Below are 17,802 nucleotides of genomic sequence, written 5' to 3' on the forward strand. Positions count from 1 at the left end.
ATGGCTTTCCAATTTAACAGATTGATAGACTTATCCGGTCCTAAGGGATGAATTAAGAAAATCGGGTAGTTTCATACACGCACTGGCACTTTTGACAGGACCTTTGGCCCACATTAGGCCTACTTACTATCTTTTCTTAAGAATTTGAAGACAAGGTTGACCTTAAAATAAAGAGAAAGTCAGTTTCAGTTTCTCCTCTTTTCTTTTTTCTTTTTCATTCCTGTTTGAGAAAGCTTGCCGGAGCTTATTTGTTATTCAGATGAGGCGTGAGTGGAAGTGTGTCAGATGTGGAGAATGGGCTCATTTTAATGACCTGATTATCGCGGGTCATTTGGAACTGTGAAATCAAGGCAGCTATTCAAAGCCACTTAACAATATCTAAATGTGACCCGGGCGATCCATTCAAGCGGGGATGTAGTTTTAAAAAACTGAGCTTGTTTGTTTCATATCTAATTAATCACATAATTAATTGAAGCTAACTGTACTGCATGAAATATTAAAAGATTAGGTTGACATTTTTTGTGGGGGAAAAAAGCTTTATTCACTGTTAAATGAGAAGCTACAACTTTTCTGTATGCCTAACTATTCATGGGTAATAGCTTTAAAATAAACAACAGGAAAGAGAACAGTATATCTTATTTGAATTTGTTCATTTGCTTCAATAAAGAACATACTAAATGTGAAAATGCCTCTTTACTATTCTACAAAGTCTTGTAATTTAGTTTAAATTAGTCATTCCAAACCTGGAATCCCCAAAGATTTCAGGGGCAGTGCAAGGTGGTTTCCAAAAGCTTTGAGCACTGTAACACACTCAGGATATGGAAAAAAAGAACGTGTATCTAGCAGTGCTTTTGTAAACAGATCTTCTTTTCAAAAGGAATTTTGTTTTGGCAATGGTAGAAATACTTTTTTTTAAAAAGAAAGAAAAAGTTGAAGATGAAAAACTGTCAAATAAGAGCAAAACAATTCCCACAGCAGACGAATCAGTTTGTTGGCTCAGTGAGTGTGTCTTTATGTTTATGAACCAAACCGTGTGGCCCACGAGTGAAATACACCCCATTTTATCATATTAACATTTACTGAAGGAACAGTGTTGCTCTTTCATAAATGCACCAGTTGTGATAAATTCTCCTGCCTTTTAGTGGAATCAAAGAAATATTTTCTTTCTTTTATTTTTTGGCAATTGACAAAAAGTCCTACATTGTCAAAGGACAATCTGTTGTGCTTAAATCAGTGTCCCATTCAGTGCTTTGAACATCTCAGAGACATCAGCACCTTGTAGCAATAAATCAAAACCCATAACAGGTTGGCACAAACATCTTGACACTTCATTCCTAGACAGTGTTATACAAGCTCAAGGTGGCCGAGGAAAGAAAAATGATCATTCTTTCCAATAAATAAATTTTTTAAAAAGCATTTTAGCTTCTGGTTTTATGGATAAAAGAAAGGGAAGGGCTTCAGGAAAAAGGTTGATGTAAATGCTTTTGTACCTTCTGAACTCCAGTGTTTGTGTTTGCAGAGCTTCCTGAAGAGTTACAGTTAAAACAAATTCACTGGAATTGCTTCTGTATGAAAAAAAAAAAAAAAAAACAATCAGGACTTCGTGGATGAGCATGCAGTTACTTGCACATGTAGAGTTTTTTTACACTTCTAGAGAAAGCTAGCATGACTTCAGTTCTCTTGTAGTGTCTCTTCTCAAAACAAACCTCCATCTTGACATTGCTTTAACAGTTACATGCCTAAACATGCTTATAGAGAACATGACTATGAATGGCAGATTTTCCAAACTGAACGAGATATTGTCAGTGGTCATATGTCTTGTCTAATCAAAGTACCAGTATATGAAAAGACAGATTAAGCCCTTCTCCTCACACCCATGTTTCAGTATCATTTTTACATTGGCCATGAAGTGAAAAGAACCTGATTCCAGAGAGGTTTATTTGTAGTTTTAGCATCTATGGTGGTTTCTATTCTTGGAAATGAACAGTGAAGTGGGTGATTTTGAGCTACAACATCATCAGTAGACCTTACCGACTCCTGAACGCCTTTAGTTTGAACATGCAAAAGTTACAACTAACCTTAAAAGTCCTTAGAGTCAGTGTTTTAAATCAGCAACCTATTTCAAAGTTTCTGTCTCTCACCTGATCACCATACCAATTATGAGGATCGGTTCAAACAAAGGACTGGCTGTAATTTGGTTTCACTTCAGTTTATTATCTTAGCACCGATTTATAACAACCAAATTGAAGGTGCTAAAAGGGCAACAGAAATATGTCCAATTAAAATGCAGTTGCATACAGGCTAATTCAATACCATTATAAACAAGTTTGATTTGTTGTATAAAGCTGTATGAAAAATAAAGCTGGTAAAGACAGCAGAGTGGGTAGAGGTGATCAGTACATCATGTTACGTCCTAAGGCAGTAAGACTAAAGAAGGAGCTCAGGTTCACAAAAGGTAGCACTAACTTTAACCCTTTAAGACTGTGGTGCCTTTTTAAAGAGCTACTAACCCAGAACCTTGGCCCAGAATACTTATGTAATGTACACTCAGTGTCACCGTATTATCTTGTCCTCATCCACAGAGATAGCTGATCTTTCTGTGCCACTGCATAATTGAGAAGCTGTTGGTGGAGGATGTGATCCTGAGAGGGATGAGAAAGTGTTATCCTAGACCCCCAAAAACCTGATCAGACCTGAATAAGGCCAGAACAACAGTCAAGGTGCATCCAAGGGCCAGAAATGGATGGGTCTCGCTTGCCTTTTTTTTCTGTTCGATTTTCACAGAGGCTGGTGATCAATTAATACACACATTTCTGACATGTGGATTGGAATGTGACAGAATGAGGAGCCCCATCATGATCTCCTCATAAGTAATAAGCATGTGTGATGCTGTTAGTTTCCTCTTGCACTTCAGAAAATGGATTGAGATTCAGCTCATGTGTTAGGAATGAGACAGAATTGATTACTGATGGATCAATAAATTGGTCAATGAATGAGAGCCCATTACTAACCAATCAAAACTAATAGGACTTTAAGTGCCTCTTTGTTTCTGCTTTCCCATCAGCTTAGATGGAAACCTGCAGCACATATCTGACACACAGTGGGATCAATGCTCTAGAACTGAAGAGGACAACAGAGGAAAGGAGCAAACACAAAACAGGAACAAGACTGTTAAACTCAACAATTATTTCCTTTTCCAGGTCAAAGACCAACAAATGGGTTTTCCTACTTGGCACTGATATCCTCCTTGTTGACACAACTTTGCTGAACCTCTTGTTGGTTGGTGAGTGGAGGAAGGAGCACATGATCACAAAGTTAGTCCAAACATAGTTGCCCCCGCCCCACACTTATCATGACGGACAGTAATGAGTGTTTGTTTTGACTCTTTACCTCCCTCTCTTGTGTCATGGCTTGGTAAAGAGTGCTATTACCGTCAGCTGCTTAGCATGGCTCATCTGCTTCTCCTAACAGCTGTCAAAGCTGCAAGAAAGAGGACATTTGGAGAGGAGATTGAGCGTGAGTTAAAGATTTATACTTATGGAGACACTTCTGTGATTTGATACACCACTAACTTTGTACTTTTCACTTGTGCTTTAAGTGATCAGAAAAAAGATTCTGACACCTTGTTCTACAGTCTATGGAACTTGCTGTTGGAACAAATTAATGTTTCTTTGGCTAAAATGTGATGTGCAACAACATTTGCAATATTGATGTATTCAGGGCCTAAATGTAAATTTATTTCCAAATCATGAAATCCAATTGCAAAATGCTTTAATTTTTACACAAAAAGTAGTTAGTTAATTGGGTTATTTCAGCTCTGTATTGTGGTAAGAACAATTTTGTAACACTAGGTGAATTCCAGCCCACAAAAAGGTTAATGAATTTGAAGTTGCAGATAAACTTGCAAAGCAAAATAGAAGAAAAAAAACAAATAACTTGCTCACTTAAACCTGTAACTATAGTTGTCATCAAGAAAACATCATTGAAATGAGAAAAAAACATCTATGTGTAGAGTAGCAATGAGCAGGCAGGGAGGGGGGGCCAGAAAAATAGAAGCATTGATATAAAAAACTGGTTGCAAGGTGAAGAAGTTGGTTCACACTGTTGCCTCACATCAAGAAGGTTGCAGATTGCAGTCTTTCTGCATGCAGTTTGCATGATATCCTTGTGCTTTGGAAGGTTTTTTCTAGGCACTCTAGTTTCACAGAGACCAAAAACATAGATTATGAACAATAAATAAATGCCTCATAAATGTTCTGTAGAATGAATGGGCACTATTTCTCATGGAAACACTCTGAAATCTTCTGGAAATCTGTCCAAGAAGAGTGGAAGCTATTATAGCTGCAAAAGGGGAACCAACTTCTTACAGTCTCTGTTGGTTTGATGGCCAGGTGTGGCTTTAAGTGCAGGAATTGTTTTTATTTGATAGAAGTTGTATTAGTCACATTCCTAAATGAGTAATCACTTTACACACAGGTTGTCAACACCAATTAAAAATAAAATAAATTAAATTAAATACCCCAGCCGCACCACCACCCCAAGTATACGTTGTGAGTTTGTTAGTAAAACCATTTCAGCTCATTTTAAATTATCACTGCATGGTGACAAAAAACAAAAGTTTAAGTAGAGTTAAAAACATTTTGTATGATGTTACAGACATCTTTTGAAGTCAACGCAGTAATCAGGTCCTATTTTTACCTAAAGATGGGATAGTAAATAAATGTAGAATCCAGTCTGTCCTCAGTCAGAAAGAAGTATTGCTGCCCAGAGATTACAATTCTTTTTTATCCAATCTATGACTCATAACTTTTATCAGTACATGTTGTTAGTAGTTCTTGTTATGACTCATGAGGAGTTTTTTTTTGTTTTTTTGGAATCACAGCATTTTCTTTTACTAAATTAACAAATATTAGCTTACTGATTTATGCACCATAAATGTGCATTAATAAATAAAACAATTGTATCTCAAAACACCTTATTAGAAGTAATTTCTTCGGAAACATTTTCTAAAAACTGTGCTTTAAAGTAAGTTAAAAACATCATAACAGTAAAGTATCTGTAGCTGATTTTTATTGTTCATGTGAATCCAAAGTTTAGAATAAAAAAATATGGTCTGAAGTAGCTCCAGTTTTGGCCATGTAAACATCATAAATACACAGATTCATATTTCGAACTTTTCTTATATCAAATTGTTCCAAAAAATAAAAATAAGAAAAATATTAATTTTATTCATTCTATCTTTCCCCATCACGCTAAATAAAAATGGTACCCATAAGGGAGCAGCATCAATCCCTAATGGGCCTCTTAAAATTGCACTTTTAATACATCAAGTATTCACAGTAACCCTCGACAACTCTGTCTTCCTCACATCTTAATGCGCCCCTGCAGTCCTCAGGGCACCCGAGAAAATTAACCATTTAATAGCAATAAATAACAGAGTCTGACTCAAGGGGACTTCAAATCACTTCCCCTCTCAGACACTCGCACACAAAATAAGGATCAGCCACATATGGCTACCGAACAACAAACAGTTCAGTCAAATCTTTGTGTCCAGCATTGCACCGCATGTTTCATCATTTATATTTGCACCAAAGTGAAAGGAAATGATTTGTTTACAAAACCTAAGGGATTACAGTCATTATGATTAACCTCTGTTAAACTCACACTATTAGTTTAGAGAAAATCACAAACAAATTTAAAAAGACCAGATGAACCCTCTAACACTAACACTAAGCTAACTCTTTTCTATTTTAGGCTGTTGGTTAGATGCTCTTTGATTTATTTGTTCTTCCAACAAAATTTCCATTACTGTCCTTGTTTTCTCAGTTTTTCTTTCCTGTTTGACATTGAACATACAGTCAGAGGTCTTTGTAACAGTGAAAATGGAACATTTTCATTGATTATTTGTAAAAAAAAAAAAAAAAAACATAAGTGCAAATCAAATCAATACTGTGTACAGAAAAGAGCTGCCTACCTGTGCACACACAGGAGGAAAAGAGGCAGTAATTGACCAATTGATTTGACGTGAAGGAGGGGCATTTTTTTCCCCCCATCGTGGAAAGACCTCGACTGTAAGGATAGCAATCACTCCACCATCTTACCTCCAACTACAACTGCCTCTAATACCCGACTGTGTCCTCAATCTCCACTCCAATGGACCGAAGTATGAAACTTTTCCGTCAGCGGCGTTATGTATTTGGCTTTCTATTTCACTTTAATAGGGGAGGAATTGCCAACATATTCTTTTACAGCCCCCTGGTACCATTAGAAAGCCGCCTGTCATTTGGATTATTTATGAAAAACTATTTCATGCTTACTTACATTTGCTGCTTATTTTCCCCCAGTGTGACCTGTAGGAGATTTAGTTCCATTTTGAAAGCCTTAAAGCCAATTCTTTATGTCTGCAGGTCAGCCTTCTCAATTGAGTTGAGATTGAAATACCAGTGTGTAGTGGGAAAAGTATGGCAAGAGGAAACCAATAGTCTTTTACTGTGAAGGGTCTTGTAGTAAAATGAAAAAGGAAGGGGTAGAGAGAAGGAGGTGAAACAACAGAGGAGCGAGAGCAAAAGTGAGAGAAGGCGATTTCAGATGGATATGGAACTGGAGATGAGGCACCTCCTGAAATACAAGGCGAGATGCAAATGCAGCCGTAAAGCTGGAGAATGAACGGCACACAAACATCCAGCTGCTCCCGAGCAGCCAAGACAACAAAGAGCAGAGAAAAACTGAGTCAGCAAGTTGGAAGTAAAAATAGAGAAGACATAAAAAGAAAAGGGGTCTTAAATCTGCAGTTTTTATATTTCATCTAAAAACATGTCAAAAACCTTCTCTTGTACAATGTTTTACAAGGAAAACAATGATAAAATTGGCTCATAGGTTGTTGTTTTTTTCTTCTTTGTCTTGCACATCGGTACTCACATTCTTGTAATTGGAAATCTTTGTCTTTCAGCATATCAGAGAAATCAAAATAAATGTCTTTAAACAGCCTCGCATGTCAGGCCAAAGCAATCACACTCTACTTGAAACACGCATCCATACTCATAATCTCATACTGTAGGAGATTAGCTCTTTCACTCACCAGTGAGCACATACCCACACACACACAAACACAGATACACACTTTTGATCTGGGTTTGGCCTAGGTTTTATACAGTGACCTTAATAAAGTGTGGCGTGGCCGTGCAGGTTTGTCACTGTCACAGGTAAATGATGTAATTAATGAGGGTGTAGCAGAGTGGATGGGAGCCGGGGTCTTAGCTTTTAAACATCTCTCCAGCTGACTGGGTTTGGGGAGGCCCAGCTGGACATAGCCACCAGATCGATGCGAGGTCAGGGGTCAGTCAACCCTCCCATTATGGCCGAGGTGGCTCCCATCATCATCTGGCTAACGATGCCTGCAGGAGGGCCGGCGAGGGAGCCAGTGCAGCGAGAGGACACAGATTTTAGAGCTTAGATCTGATGCTGGCAATTTCTTCTGCAGCTCAAAACTTCTGAATAGAACTGTGTTTTTTCACAATAACGTGTTTTATTTTATTGTTAAAAGCACTGTGATTTTATCTCAGGAAAGTTATTGTTCACTAACTGGACTTGGTAAACAAAAGCCACCTATAACTCAATTGTGCAGATATTGAGCTAAAGATTGGTGTGGAAGTAGCTAAGGCTAATCCCAAACACATCTCAAAATGCTAACAAATTGTTTCAGAACTTCATTCAAAACTATGCCCTTCACTGCAAAAACAAAAAAGGTATTAGTTCAAAACTCAGTCATGAAATGTGGCGGGTGATGACTAGGCCTTTAATTCCTACTTAGTTTTTGGTTTTTTTTTCATTTTGCTAAAGAAATTTCTAAAAGAACATTAATAAATGGGCAACTGACCATTTCTAAAATAATATTTGTGGATAAAAATCATTTCACTCAACTGAAAGTGATATCTGTGAAGCATGACACTTTATGCAATAAATACATGTACATGAGATACATTACTTGCAAATTATTCTCATATTTATTTATGGGGGGGTTTATATCCTGAACTGCAGAAATTTGCAGTGTGGCTGTAATTAATAACAATAATAAAAAACTCATTTTTAGTTCTTTCCTTAAAAAATCTGAAGCATCATTAATCAAAACATCCCCCTCAGGTTAGAACTTTTTTTTTTTAACCAATTCAATATCCCACACTAGAAGCTCCTTACAGAAATTAAAACAGATCATTAAAGTGCCCTTCACATTTTTCTGAGCTTTTAGGCTTTTTTTATTTCACAGATGCTCCAAGAAAAAAAAAAAAAGTGACCAGTTTTGTTCACGATGTTGATGCATTAATAATATGACAGCAAAGGAGCATGGGAAATCGTTCTCGGCCAGATTGCATTTGATCAATAACTCTAAGAGCAGAGACCTCATTAATCTAAAACTTCCCCTAACATTACACCCACCGACCAACGCAGACCACTTCTTAGTCAAACTCAATACTCTAACAGATCAGATCGAGGAAATGCGGGGTCAGTTTTAAAAGTTTTTTCATCCAAAACAGTACTTATGAATATTTAAATTTTTGAATATTTGTTTAATCATTTCTACAAGCACGGTTTACTTTTATTGGGAAAAATAACTGATTTAATACTTTCTGAATGTTTATAAAGACAAGTGTGAAGACATTTATTGTTTATTGGAATTCTTATGTTCCACACTTCCCAAGTCTTCTATATTTATTAATCTGGGTTTCCTTGTGCCCAGATAGTCTACAGCCAAATTTACTCACTTCTTGTATCTTTCGATGACAAACTTATTAAAACTGTTTTACATGAGACATGAACAATAAAAGACATTTAAACAACTCAAAAAAATAGACTGACAAATTTTAGAATAAAGAGCAAAGGTAAACATATTGCTTTGTAGTTTAATTAGAGAAACACAACATTTAAAAGACAAACTTGTGTTTGTTTATTCATGCTGCTATTTTTTCTAAATGTAAATTATTATGAAGCACAGTGGGGTTTAATCTAAAACTGGTGCTACTGATATATTTGCACATATTTGCTCAAAACTTTAAATTCACTGTATTCAGATGAATCAAGCAAGTGGGAAATATATTATACTTTAAATGTGCATTTTTTTATTTTATCAACTGATGAATAAGTTATTAAAATGAAATGTTTCACAAACTGTTTGTTTGCTGAAGCCCTAAAGAAAATCCAGATTTGTTTTAAGCTGAGTTGTAATGATGATCACTATTAATTCTAAAGAAAGTTGCAGCTTTTCTGGGAGTTAATGCTCCATATGCTACCCAGTATTGTTTAAGGATGTCCCAGTGGATGCACTATATTATCATCCTATAGACAGGCTAATCCATTACCAGCCTTCTCACGGCACAAGTGTAATGCTCGTATTAGGGCAACTGTGCGTTCAGAGGCATCATTCAGGGCGATGAGCTATGGCTGGAGAGTGACAAGGCAGAAAAATGTCCCCACTTTTCAGGCTGTACAAATGACGTTTGGCCACGATAACTCACAACTGGACACTTCATTTCAAGTTGGGAGCTAGCTGGCCAGTCACAAGCTATTATACCATCTTCTTTATTTGTGGCCCGTGGTTTTGGTAGGGGGACCATCAAATAAATTCTGCTAAAATGCCACTTCAGTCAAAAATATTGGTCAATTCTTTCTGAGCCGTGACCGGGTCCGGATGGCAACCTGTTTCTGATGGTATAAACCTTTATGAGGCAGGTGGTCGAGCGCCGGGCATTCATCACACTCAGAAAAAAAATAAATAAATAAATAAATGCAGCGAGTTAGTGTTGGATATACATATGTAAGTGAATCCTGCTGATTGCTTGCAGCCATGCTAAAAGCTCAACAGTCAGATGAATTGATTACCAATATATCACAGGGGAATTGCCTGCTTAGAGGAATAATAACTCATTGATAAAGATGAAATGGCTATGAATAGATTTCAAGGATGACAATCTTTGAGGAGTAATAGTATAATTTGTCACTTGTGACAGTCTATTTGATTGTTCCTGATATTTCATCCTGTTGGGAATATTGGACAGAATCATGTCGGTTTGTCAGAGCCAGACTGAGAGGTGTGTGTGTGTAGGGGTGTGTGTGTGGGGGGGGGGGTGATTTTGTTGAGTTGTGTTTCAGATGTAAGACAGTCAGGAGAGCATGCTTAGACTTCCTTAGGTGACAGCAGCTTTATTGCGCATCGCTTCATAAAGTCCCGTCATATCTGCTCGCCTCTACTGTGAAATGGGCGTTTAGTGCACCTGTGTATGTGTGTTGGGGTGGGGAGGGGGTGAAAGAGAGACTAAGACAAAGAGGATGTGTGGTAAACATGTTTATAAAGTGATGACATTAAGGTAGAAAAAGATCAGCATAAAACATGAGTTGGTGCTACCCGAGGGCAGGAAAATAATGAAGAATCACAAAATAACTTTTTATAAATGTAAAAAAAATTAGCCCATCCTGCCATTTTAAAGTGATACAGCTCTTCTTTTTTTGCATCTTCTCTCCTGAAACCCAGACAGCTGTGGTCAAACTTAGGTCAATAAAATGTCTGTCTACCCATTGAGTTGCCACATTTATCAAATGATGAAAGTTTGCCTTTAAATAAAAGATAGAATTCAGTGTGGAAAGAGTGTAACCTTTATTTGAGGCATGCAGGAAATTAATCAAGGAAATGGGGTTTTGGTGTACCTATATCACATCTAATCTATCCTTTGTCCACATGTAGCCGCCTCCAAGCCTCACCAATCAAGAGCGACACGCTGGTTTTATGAAAAGCCACTTGTTCCCTGCATAATTGGGGGGTCTGACTGCTGAGTTAAATGGGCAGTGGAGGTGGAGGGAGGGCCAGTCTTGTTTGCCCATGTAAAGTGTGATCCAGATAATAGCATTCTCATCAAAGGCAGCAATTACATTCATTACATTGGTGCAAGGCGCGCCTGCAAGGAAATTAAGTGGTGAGAGGAAAGAAAAGCTTAATATATACCTCCTTTATCCTATTCCCCCCTCCATCCACCCACCCCACCTCTCGGTTCTTTTTTCAAACGCTCCACGTGGAGCGGGAGACCTCAAGAAAGAAACAGTCTCAGTCAAAGAAGAATAAATCTCCTCCAAGTCTCCCCTTCACCCTTCTGCTTCCAAGAGGCTCCCGTCTGCTGTTACTATGGCTGCACTTGTCCGGGATTAAAAAGCTTTTCCAGAAGGGTGATCTCCAATGCTTGCTTTCACACAAGCATAACAAATGACACCAAGTCCAACAAAACGGCTAAAGACCTTCTTTAAATTAAATTCCAATTTCTTTCAGGAAAGGAGGAGCAAATTAATTGTCCTGTGTGGCGTTGCACTACAAAAGGCCTGTAAATCAAGCGATTAGGAGGAGAAGGGAATCTTTTCATTCGGCCCTTTTAAATGTGAATCAGAGCAAGTGGATAACACTGCATGCTCCTCACAGACAGGTGTTATCCCTCGGCTTGTTTTTCATTTTACAGTGTGTACTTTCCAGTTCATATCATTTACATAAGTCTTATAAAGCTTTCAAGCCCAGGCCAGACCTTCTAATGAGAAATTCTAACAAAATTTGACAGATTTTTAAGGATTTCTGTGTTTAATTTATAATCTATTCAAAACGCTGTATACATTTTATGGCTGACAAAAACAGAACCAATATATACTGTAAAAAGTCACACTGGCTGCAGTAATAGTACAACCTGGTGCTGGTTTCATTAGCAGAGCAGCTGCCCTTTAGCAGAACAGCTTAATGTATCTGGAAGTGACCATGTCATGAATGGAAAATTAAGTTTGACTCAGAATTGTACCTTTAATATATTTTTAGTCCTAATAAATCATTCCTTCAACCCAAAGGCCGCATTGTTTTGAACTTCAGAATTTTTTCATTATTATTATTATTGTATAATATGATAAGATTAGAGGTTTAATAATTCATATGGGAGGAATTAGAAGCAAAACTATTGAAACAAATTAGAGCTCTTGGAAGTGTGCGCGCTTTGTCTTTTGCCGGCCACAAATCATCATGGCTGTACATAAATTATTAAACAGGTTCAGGCCTCAGCAGGAACCTGAGCATAATTAAAATGCAATAAAATAACATTAGCGTGGACAGGCTGTCGGAGGGTGATGTAACTGGGCTGATGCGGTGGCCACAGCTCTACTGAAGAGGTCGACTTTGGTCCTGTCATGTTCCTCCCAGATTTGTGCACACTGAGCAGTCCCTGTCTATACACAGTGACAGCTTCAATTAGTGTAAGCTTGAGCAATGAATTTGTGCAGCACACTAAACCTGCTTGTGTTAACTTTACTTACGTGAAGCACCTGTTCCAACACTGATCTGTGGGCGCCATCTGGTGTCCAGATTCCTCAATTAAATGAAAACCTCTTTTGCCTGTCAAAGAAATTTCTAAATAGTATATTTATTTTTTGCAGATGACACACATTATCCACTGGCAAAGCTACCCTGAAGAATTTAATGCAGCTATAAACTTTAAAAGTCAACTCTAAATGTGCAACTCACGTTACAAAGTACAGACACCAACAGTTTTACATTACTGCTGTTAATATTCCTGCTCTGACAGTAGCAGTTGTTAAGGAGTAAAAGGATACAGTGTGCTCCCTCTAATTGATCATTTGTCATCTTCTCCTCAATGGTTCTCCTACAAGTTTGACACAAATGGGGCAACATGATCTCCGCCATGCGCATATAGTTGTAAATTATTGATTGTAATGAAATTTGAATGACTGCGTCAATAGCTTCTGAAAGTATTGCAGTTGTTGTGCTTCATTTGCCACTTGAGCGTAATTACAAGCCGTACATCTGAAAGTGTGTCACATCACAGTTGTAAATGACAGGCCATCAGTTAGTTTCCTTAGCTGGGGGCTAAAAGAGGGGTGTTTTCACATACAGTATCTGTGAAAAATGACACTGGAGAAGTTAGTAATATAAGTAGGGCTAATAAGCAAATAATATTTTTAAAAACAGGAAACAATATCATTATAGTAATTGTAAATCACTTATTTAGTTTACTAGAGGTACAAGTCAAGTCTCCTCAAAAACAGTCATGTTAAAAAGAACAAAAATACAGCTTTATTTGACTGTTAAAATGAGGTATTTATGCTGTTTTATGTATTTATTTCCAAATGAGTTGCTGTGGCTGGCTGAAGATCTTTGATTGCATCCAGCAGATCTTAGTTTGTTACAGATGCAGCTTTGCAAACCTGAGTCATGCTAATTGTTCCTCTTTTTCTTAAAATTCTATCAAGCACACCATATTTCTTTTGTCTTTTTCCCATTTTACTTTCATGCCCTTTAACGCTTATTGAACTGAGTATTGAATAGTGTGGCATTAAAGTAAGCTTGCTGTTTTCACCACTCCCATAGAAAACTATGTCTAATGTTTTGTAGTTGTATTTATTTATTCAGAATTCTAAATTGCAGGAAAATAGAAAATCTCTTCAGATTTATGGGATGCAACATTTACTTCCTTGACATTATTGTTCTTATTGTTTCTTTTTAGCATTGTGATAACATACACCTCAATGCTGCTGACAATATTTCTGTCTTTATAGAGGTGGTCATACTAGCTAATGATCATGTAGTGAAGTACCTTTGAAAACTACCATTAATTCACGTCATTAATCAATTTTTCTACCTGGTGCTTTTAACATTTTGTATAGAATTTTTTACTTCCTATACACAACTTTTCCTGATCAGGGCAGCCTTTCTTAGTCACCATAGTTTTGAACTTAGAAAAAGGAAGTCAGTGTACCCACAGTTGTCATTCAATCACAAAGATGATATGCAAACCCAATGTAGAAAAAGGCCCAAGCCAAAATTCAAACCAAAGAGGCAACTGTGCAAGACAGCATAACATGTTTGATCATAGTTTTTGTTTGTCATAGTTTGTTGATCATCTGAGGGCTTTTCTTATCTCGGTTTAAGACCAAAATCACATTAATGTTTTAATCTTGTTGTGGTGTATAAAACGTTTAAACGGAAAAAAACTTTTTATTTACCGTGACTAATCCATAGGTCTATTTATCCAAAATAACACAGCATGAGCAAAATGAGATTCAATTTGCTAAAACTGAGAAAGAAATAAAGTTCACCACAAGAAAATAAACACACTACAAACTATTTGTGTATTATTTATGATTATGAGCTGTTGAGTGAAGAGGTTTTTTGCATTACTGTTTTTTTATTTATTGTCACGTAATCGCAATATTAGTTTTTTTTTAATTGTTATAATTTGACTAAAGTCGTTTGCCACTACTACGCCTTTACCGGTGGGAACCTTTTGTCGCTGTCAGGTTTTCGTTTCAGCGGGGACGGTTTTTACCAGCGCACACAAAGTGAACTTTAACCCTATTGACTGGTTAATTGTTTTTCTTTAGCGGGTTGTGTTTTCTCGTTTATTTTAGCATGTTAGTCGAAGAAAAGTCATAAATATTAAGCTCCCGTAGCAAACAGACTTTACTCAAACGGTAAAAGTGATGTGTCGGGTGACATTCGGCGGTCCCGGTGATAAAGATGCCTTCTTTTAGAAGAGCTAACGCTAGCTGCCTGCTAGCTAACGCAGCGTACGTAGCTTTGGTAACAAACATGACGATGATGAGGAGCTGCGTGTAGGAGCCACCGACCAGACATTGGATCGCGCCGATTTCCTGCTTGTCAATCACTGATTTGCAGGGTTATCCCGTCTTTGTGTCTGGCTAACCACCTAACGGCATTTCAAAGCAATCAACTGGTTAAATTCATCTTCTTGAAGGTTAGTATCAAGCTTTAAAAACAGGTAGAAAAAAAAACTGTTAAATACACTGTCACTTTTTATTGCATTTATTGTTTTCCAAATCCGTTTGTTACTTGATTTGTTGTGTTTTATATTTAGTTGCACTGCAAAGAAAACAGCTGATGTAATTATACAGTTTTAATTCGCTCCAGTTAACCACTCTGAAACGTGTTTATTTATATGTTTTAGTGTACGTTTGCGTCACTATTACTTTCTTCCAATGGGGGAGGAAAAGCCGGACACGCTGGACTTTGTGAAGGATTTCCAGGAGTATTTAAGCCAGCAGACGCAGCATGTCAACATGATATCTGGCTCTGTCAGCGGCGTGAAGGAGGTGGACGAGCTGCCAGCAGGTAACCAGCTGCTAAGTAACATTATGTGGCTTTAGTTTTGTGATGAATCCACATTCACAGTATGTAGCTTCAACTGTTTTCATTTAGAGCAGGAAGGGTTATCCTTGTCCATATCCGCTTATAATGTGAAAAAAATATCTGTGACATTTTGGGTTTCATCACTCAGTTTGTCGATCAAAGCTGGATCCTGTTTCAGTCAGGTTGTCTTGTCTTCCTCCTTGAATCAAAGAGTTTCAGTTTGGTGATACGCATACGATATTGTTTTGTTATCAACTTGAAATTCAGACAAACAGTTTGCTAAAAGCAGCAATGCTATTCACGAAGGCTTTGCATCACAAGACAGCAAGAATGTGATCTTATGTTGCTTGATGTTGTTTTTGTGCATTAAATCTGGTCTACAGACTGCAGCCAGAATGGGCTCGATCATCCCTCAGTAGACATGTCGTTGGAGGACAGCTCAGGGATCTTGGTGGATGGTTTTGAGAGGACCTATGATGGGAAGCTCAAGTGCCGCTACTGCAACTATGCTACTCGAGGCACAGCACGACTCATTGAACATATCCGAATTCACACAGGTGAATGTTTAGTCATTTGCAAAGGGAGTACTGTATTGTAGACATTTATTTAATGGTAAACACTGACAAGATGTGCCTATTTTGTTTGACTTTCTCTAAAAAATAGGAGAGAAACCTCACCGCTGCCACCTGTGCCCTTTTGCCTCAGCCTATGAGCGCCACCTGGAGGCCCACATGCGGTCACACACAGGTGAGAAGCCCTACAAGTGTGAGCTGTGCTCCTTCCGCTGCAGCGATCGCAGCAACTTGTCACACCACCGACGTAGACGTCACAAACTTCTGCCAATGAAAGGTGCTCGATCACTTACCCATAAAAAGATGCTGAGTGTTTTACAGAAAAAAGCTAACTCACTGGGCTATGGCCGACGGCTTCTCATTAACTTCAGCCCCCCTTCTATGGTTGTGCACAAGGCTGACAATGTAAATGACTTCTCCCATGAGCTGCCTCATTTGCGTCAGGAAGCCTACGATAATCAGAGTCGAGCTGTTGAGGACGAGCTCTCTGCAAATCAAAATCACCATCATCACGATATGGTGATGGATAACCCCCTGAATCAACTGTCCACCCTGGCAGGCCAGTTGGCCAGCCTCCCGTCAGAGTCCCAGGCACAGACTCAACATCCTATGTCTCCAGGAACGGAGTCGGTTGTGGATGAAAAGCCCTTCCTCATCCAGCAGCCCCACCCGGCCACAGCTCCTGTAGCTGTCACAGCCAGTATGGCTCACGCTGCTTCTTCTTCCCCGATCACCCCGGAGCCCAGGGCCCCTCCGCACAGTAACTGCAGTCCTGGGGTTGGGCCATGCAGCGAGCACAGCGGGCGCACCAGCACTCCCAGTATCTCCAACAGCCAACCCAGCACACCAGCCCCGGGCCAATCCGCTCCGCTTCAAGACCCCCACATGCTACATCACTGCCAACACTGTGACATCTACTTCCCTGACAACATCCTCTACACCATCCACATGGGTTGCCATGGCTACGAGAACCCTTTCCAGTGCAACATTTGTGGCCACAAGTGCAAAAGCAAGTACGACTTCGCCTGCCACTTTGCACGTGGGCAGCACAAGTAGATTTTCTTCTTCTATGGAAGAACTTTTAACCGATAGCTTGTTTTTATTTCATAGTAATTTTATTTATTGGTCTTTAACTTGACCTGTATGTAACCTAGTCTTTTAAAGTTGTTCTTGCACAGGTTTACGTTCAGATGGTTTATTTTGTATACCTAAAGGTGCCCATTCCAGTGTATTGAAAAAGGATGACCAGTGTTTTTTGACAGGTTGAGAATTTATTTGTTGTGGTGGCAGCAGTCACAATTATACTGTCATAAATCTTAAGAACAACTTCCTTGCAAAGATAAACACGTAAAAGCATTAGTTGAGTTTGTAAATTCACAATTTTAGATCAGAAATTTATATCTTTTGGCTTTAAGTTCAGTACATCTTTTATGTTGGACTTCAAACAAATTAAATCTACAAACAGCCAAACTTTTTATCTGAACCAAAACTATAGAAAATATCGTAACGTTGCAAAAACTGTAGGTGTCTGAAAACAGATTGGTTGAAACGTGCAGGAAAATTTTAAGAAAACTGCAGCTCGTGAAGTTGCTAAATCAAGACTTTTAACTGACTAAATTGGTGTAAACACATTATTACATCCTGTATAAGCACACCTACGCCTTCCAAAGTTACCAAGGGAAAACCTAATCACATTTCATATTCAGTTGTCAACCCAGTATTACCTTAGAAAATACAAAGTATAACATTTTAAAGGGGATTCTTTTTTTTTTTTTACAACTATGACAACACCACAAAAATAAATTCTCAACACCTTTGAAGATACATTTACTTATTTCTCAGATCTTAATACAAAGTGAAACAGTTGACCTCGAATAATCTTATTTAAGCCTCACTGAACTGATTTTATCGCTCAGTGCATTATTACTATTTCTTTGCAGTGCCTGACATTGTCACCTTCCTGTGTGTCCAAGTTTGAGAAGACTGTTATTCTGAATTATTATAATATTTCCTTCTTTCCGCGACAGCTAGGCCTAGAAATTTGGGGGGGGGGGG

The 17,802-nt window shown here is 38.2% G+C and overlaps 1 protein-coding gene across 1 annotated transcript; it reads left to right on the forward strand.

Moving 5' to 3' along the window:
- The first annotated feature begins 14,363 nt into the window (after positions 1 to 14,363).
- On the forward strand, positions 14,364 to 17,796 carry ikzf5 (IKAROS family zinc finger 5). The gene is made up of 4 exons (XM_017428281.3): positions 14,364 to 14,783; positions 14,994 to 15,157; positions 15,559 to 15,732; positions 15,839 to 17,796. Exons 2-4 carry the CDS (start codon positions 15,025 to 15,027, stop codon positions 16,801 to 16,803), a joined length of 1,272 nt encoding a protein of 423 aa, XP_017283770.1. The 5' UTR covers positions 14,364 to 14,783; positions 14,994 to 15,024; the 3' UTR covers positions 16,804 to 17,796.
- Positions 17,797 to 17,802: the final 6 nt, after the last annotated feature.

This window comes from Kryptolebias marmoratus, linkage group LG22 (genome assembly GCF_001649575.2).
Source record: "Kryptolebias marmoratus isolate JLee-2015 linkage group LG22, ASM164957v2, whole genome shotgun sequence".
NCBI lineage: Eukaryota > Metazoa > Chordata > Actinopteri > Cyprinodontiformes > Rivulidae > Kryptolebias > Kryptolebias marmoratus.

What these genes read in the sequence shown, in the direction of transcription:
- ikzf5 (XM_017428281.3), top strand. Translation starts at nt 15,025, where the DNA reads ATGGGGGAGGAAAAGCCGGACACGCTGGACTTTGTGAAGGATTTCCAG. An exon ending in GGTGGACGAGCTGCCAGCAG is followed by an intron (nt 15,158 to 15,558) that starts GTAACCAGCTGC and finishes TCTGGTCTACAG; the next exon opens with ACTGCAGCCAGAATGGGCTC. An exon ending in ACATATCCGAATTCACACAG is followed by an intron (nt 15,733 to 15,838) that starts GTGAATGTTTAG and finishes TCTAAAAAATAG; the next exon opens with GAGAGAAACCTCACCGCTGC.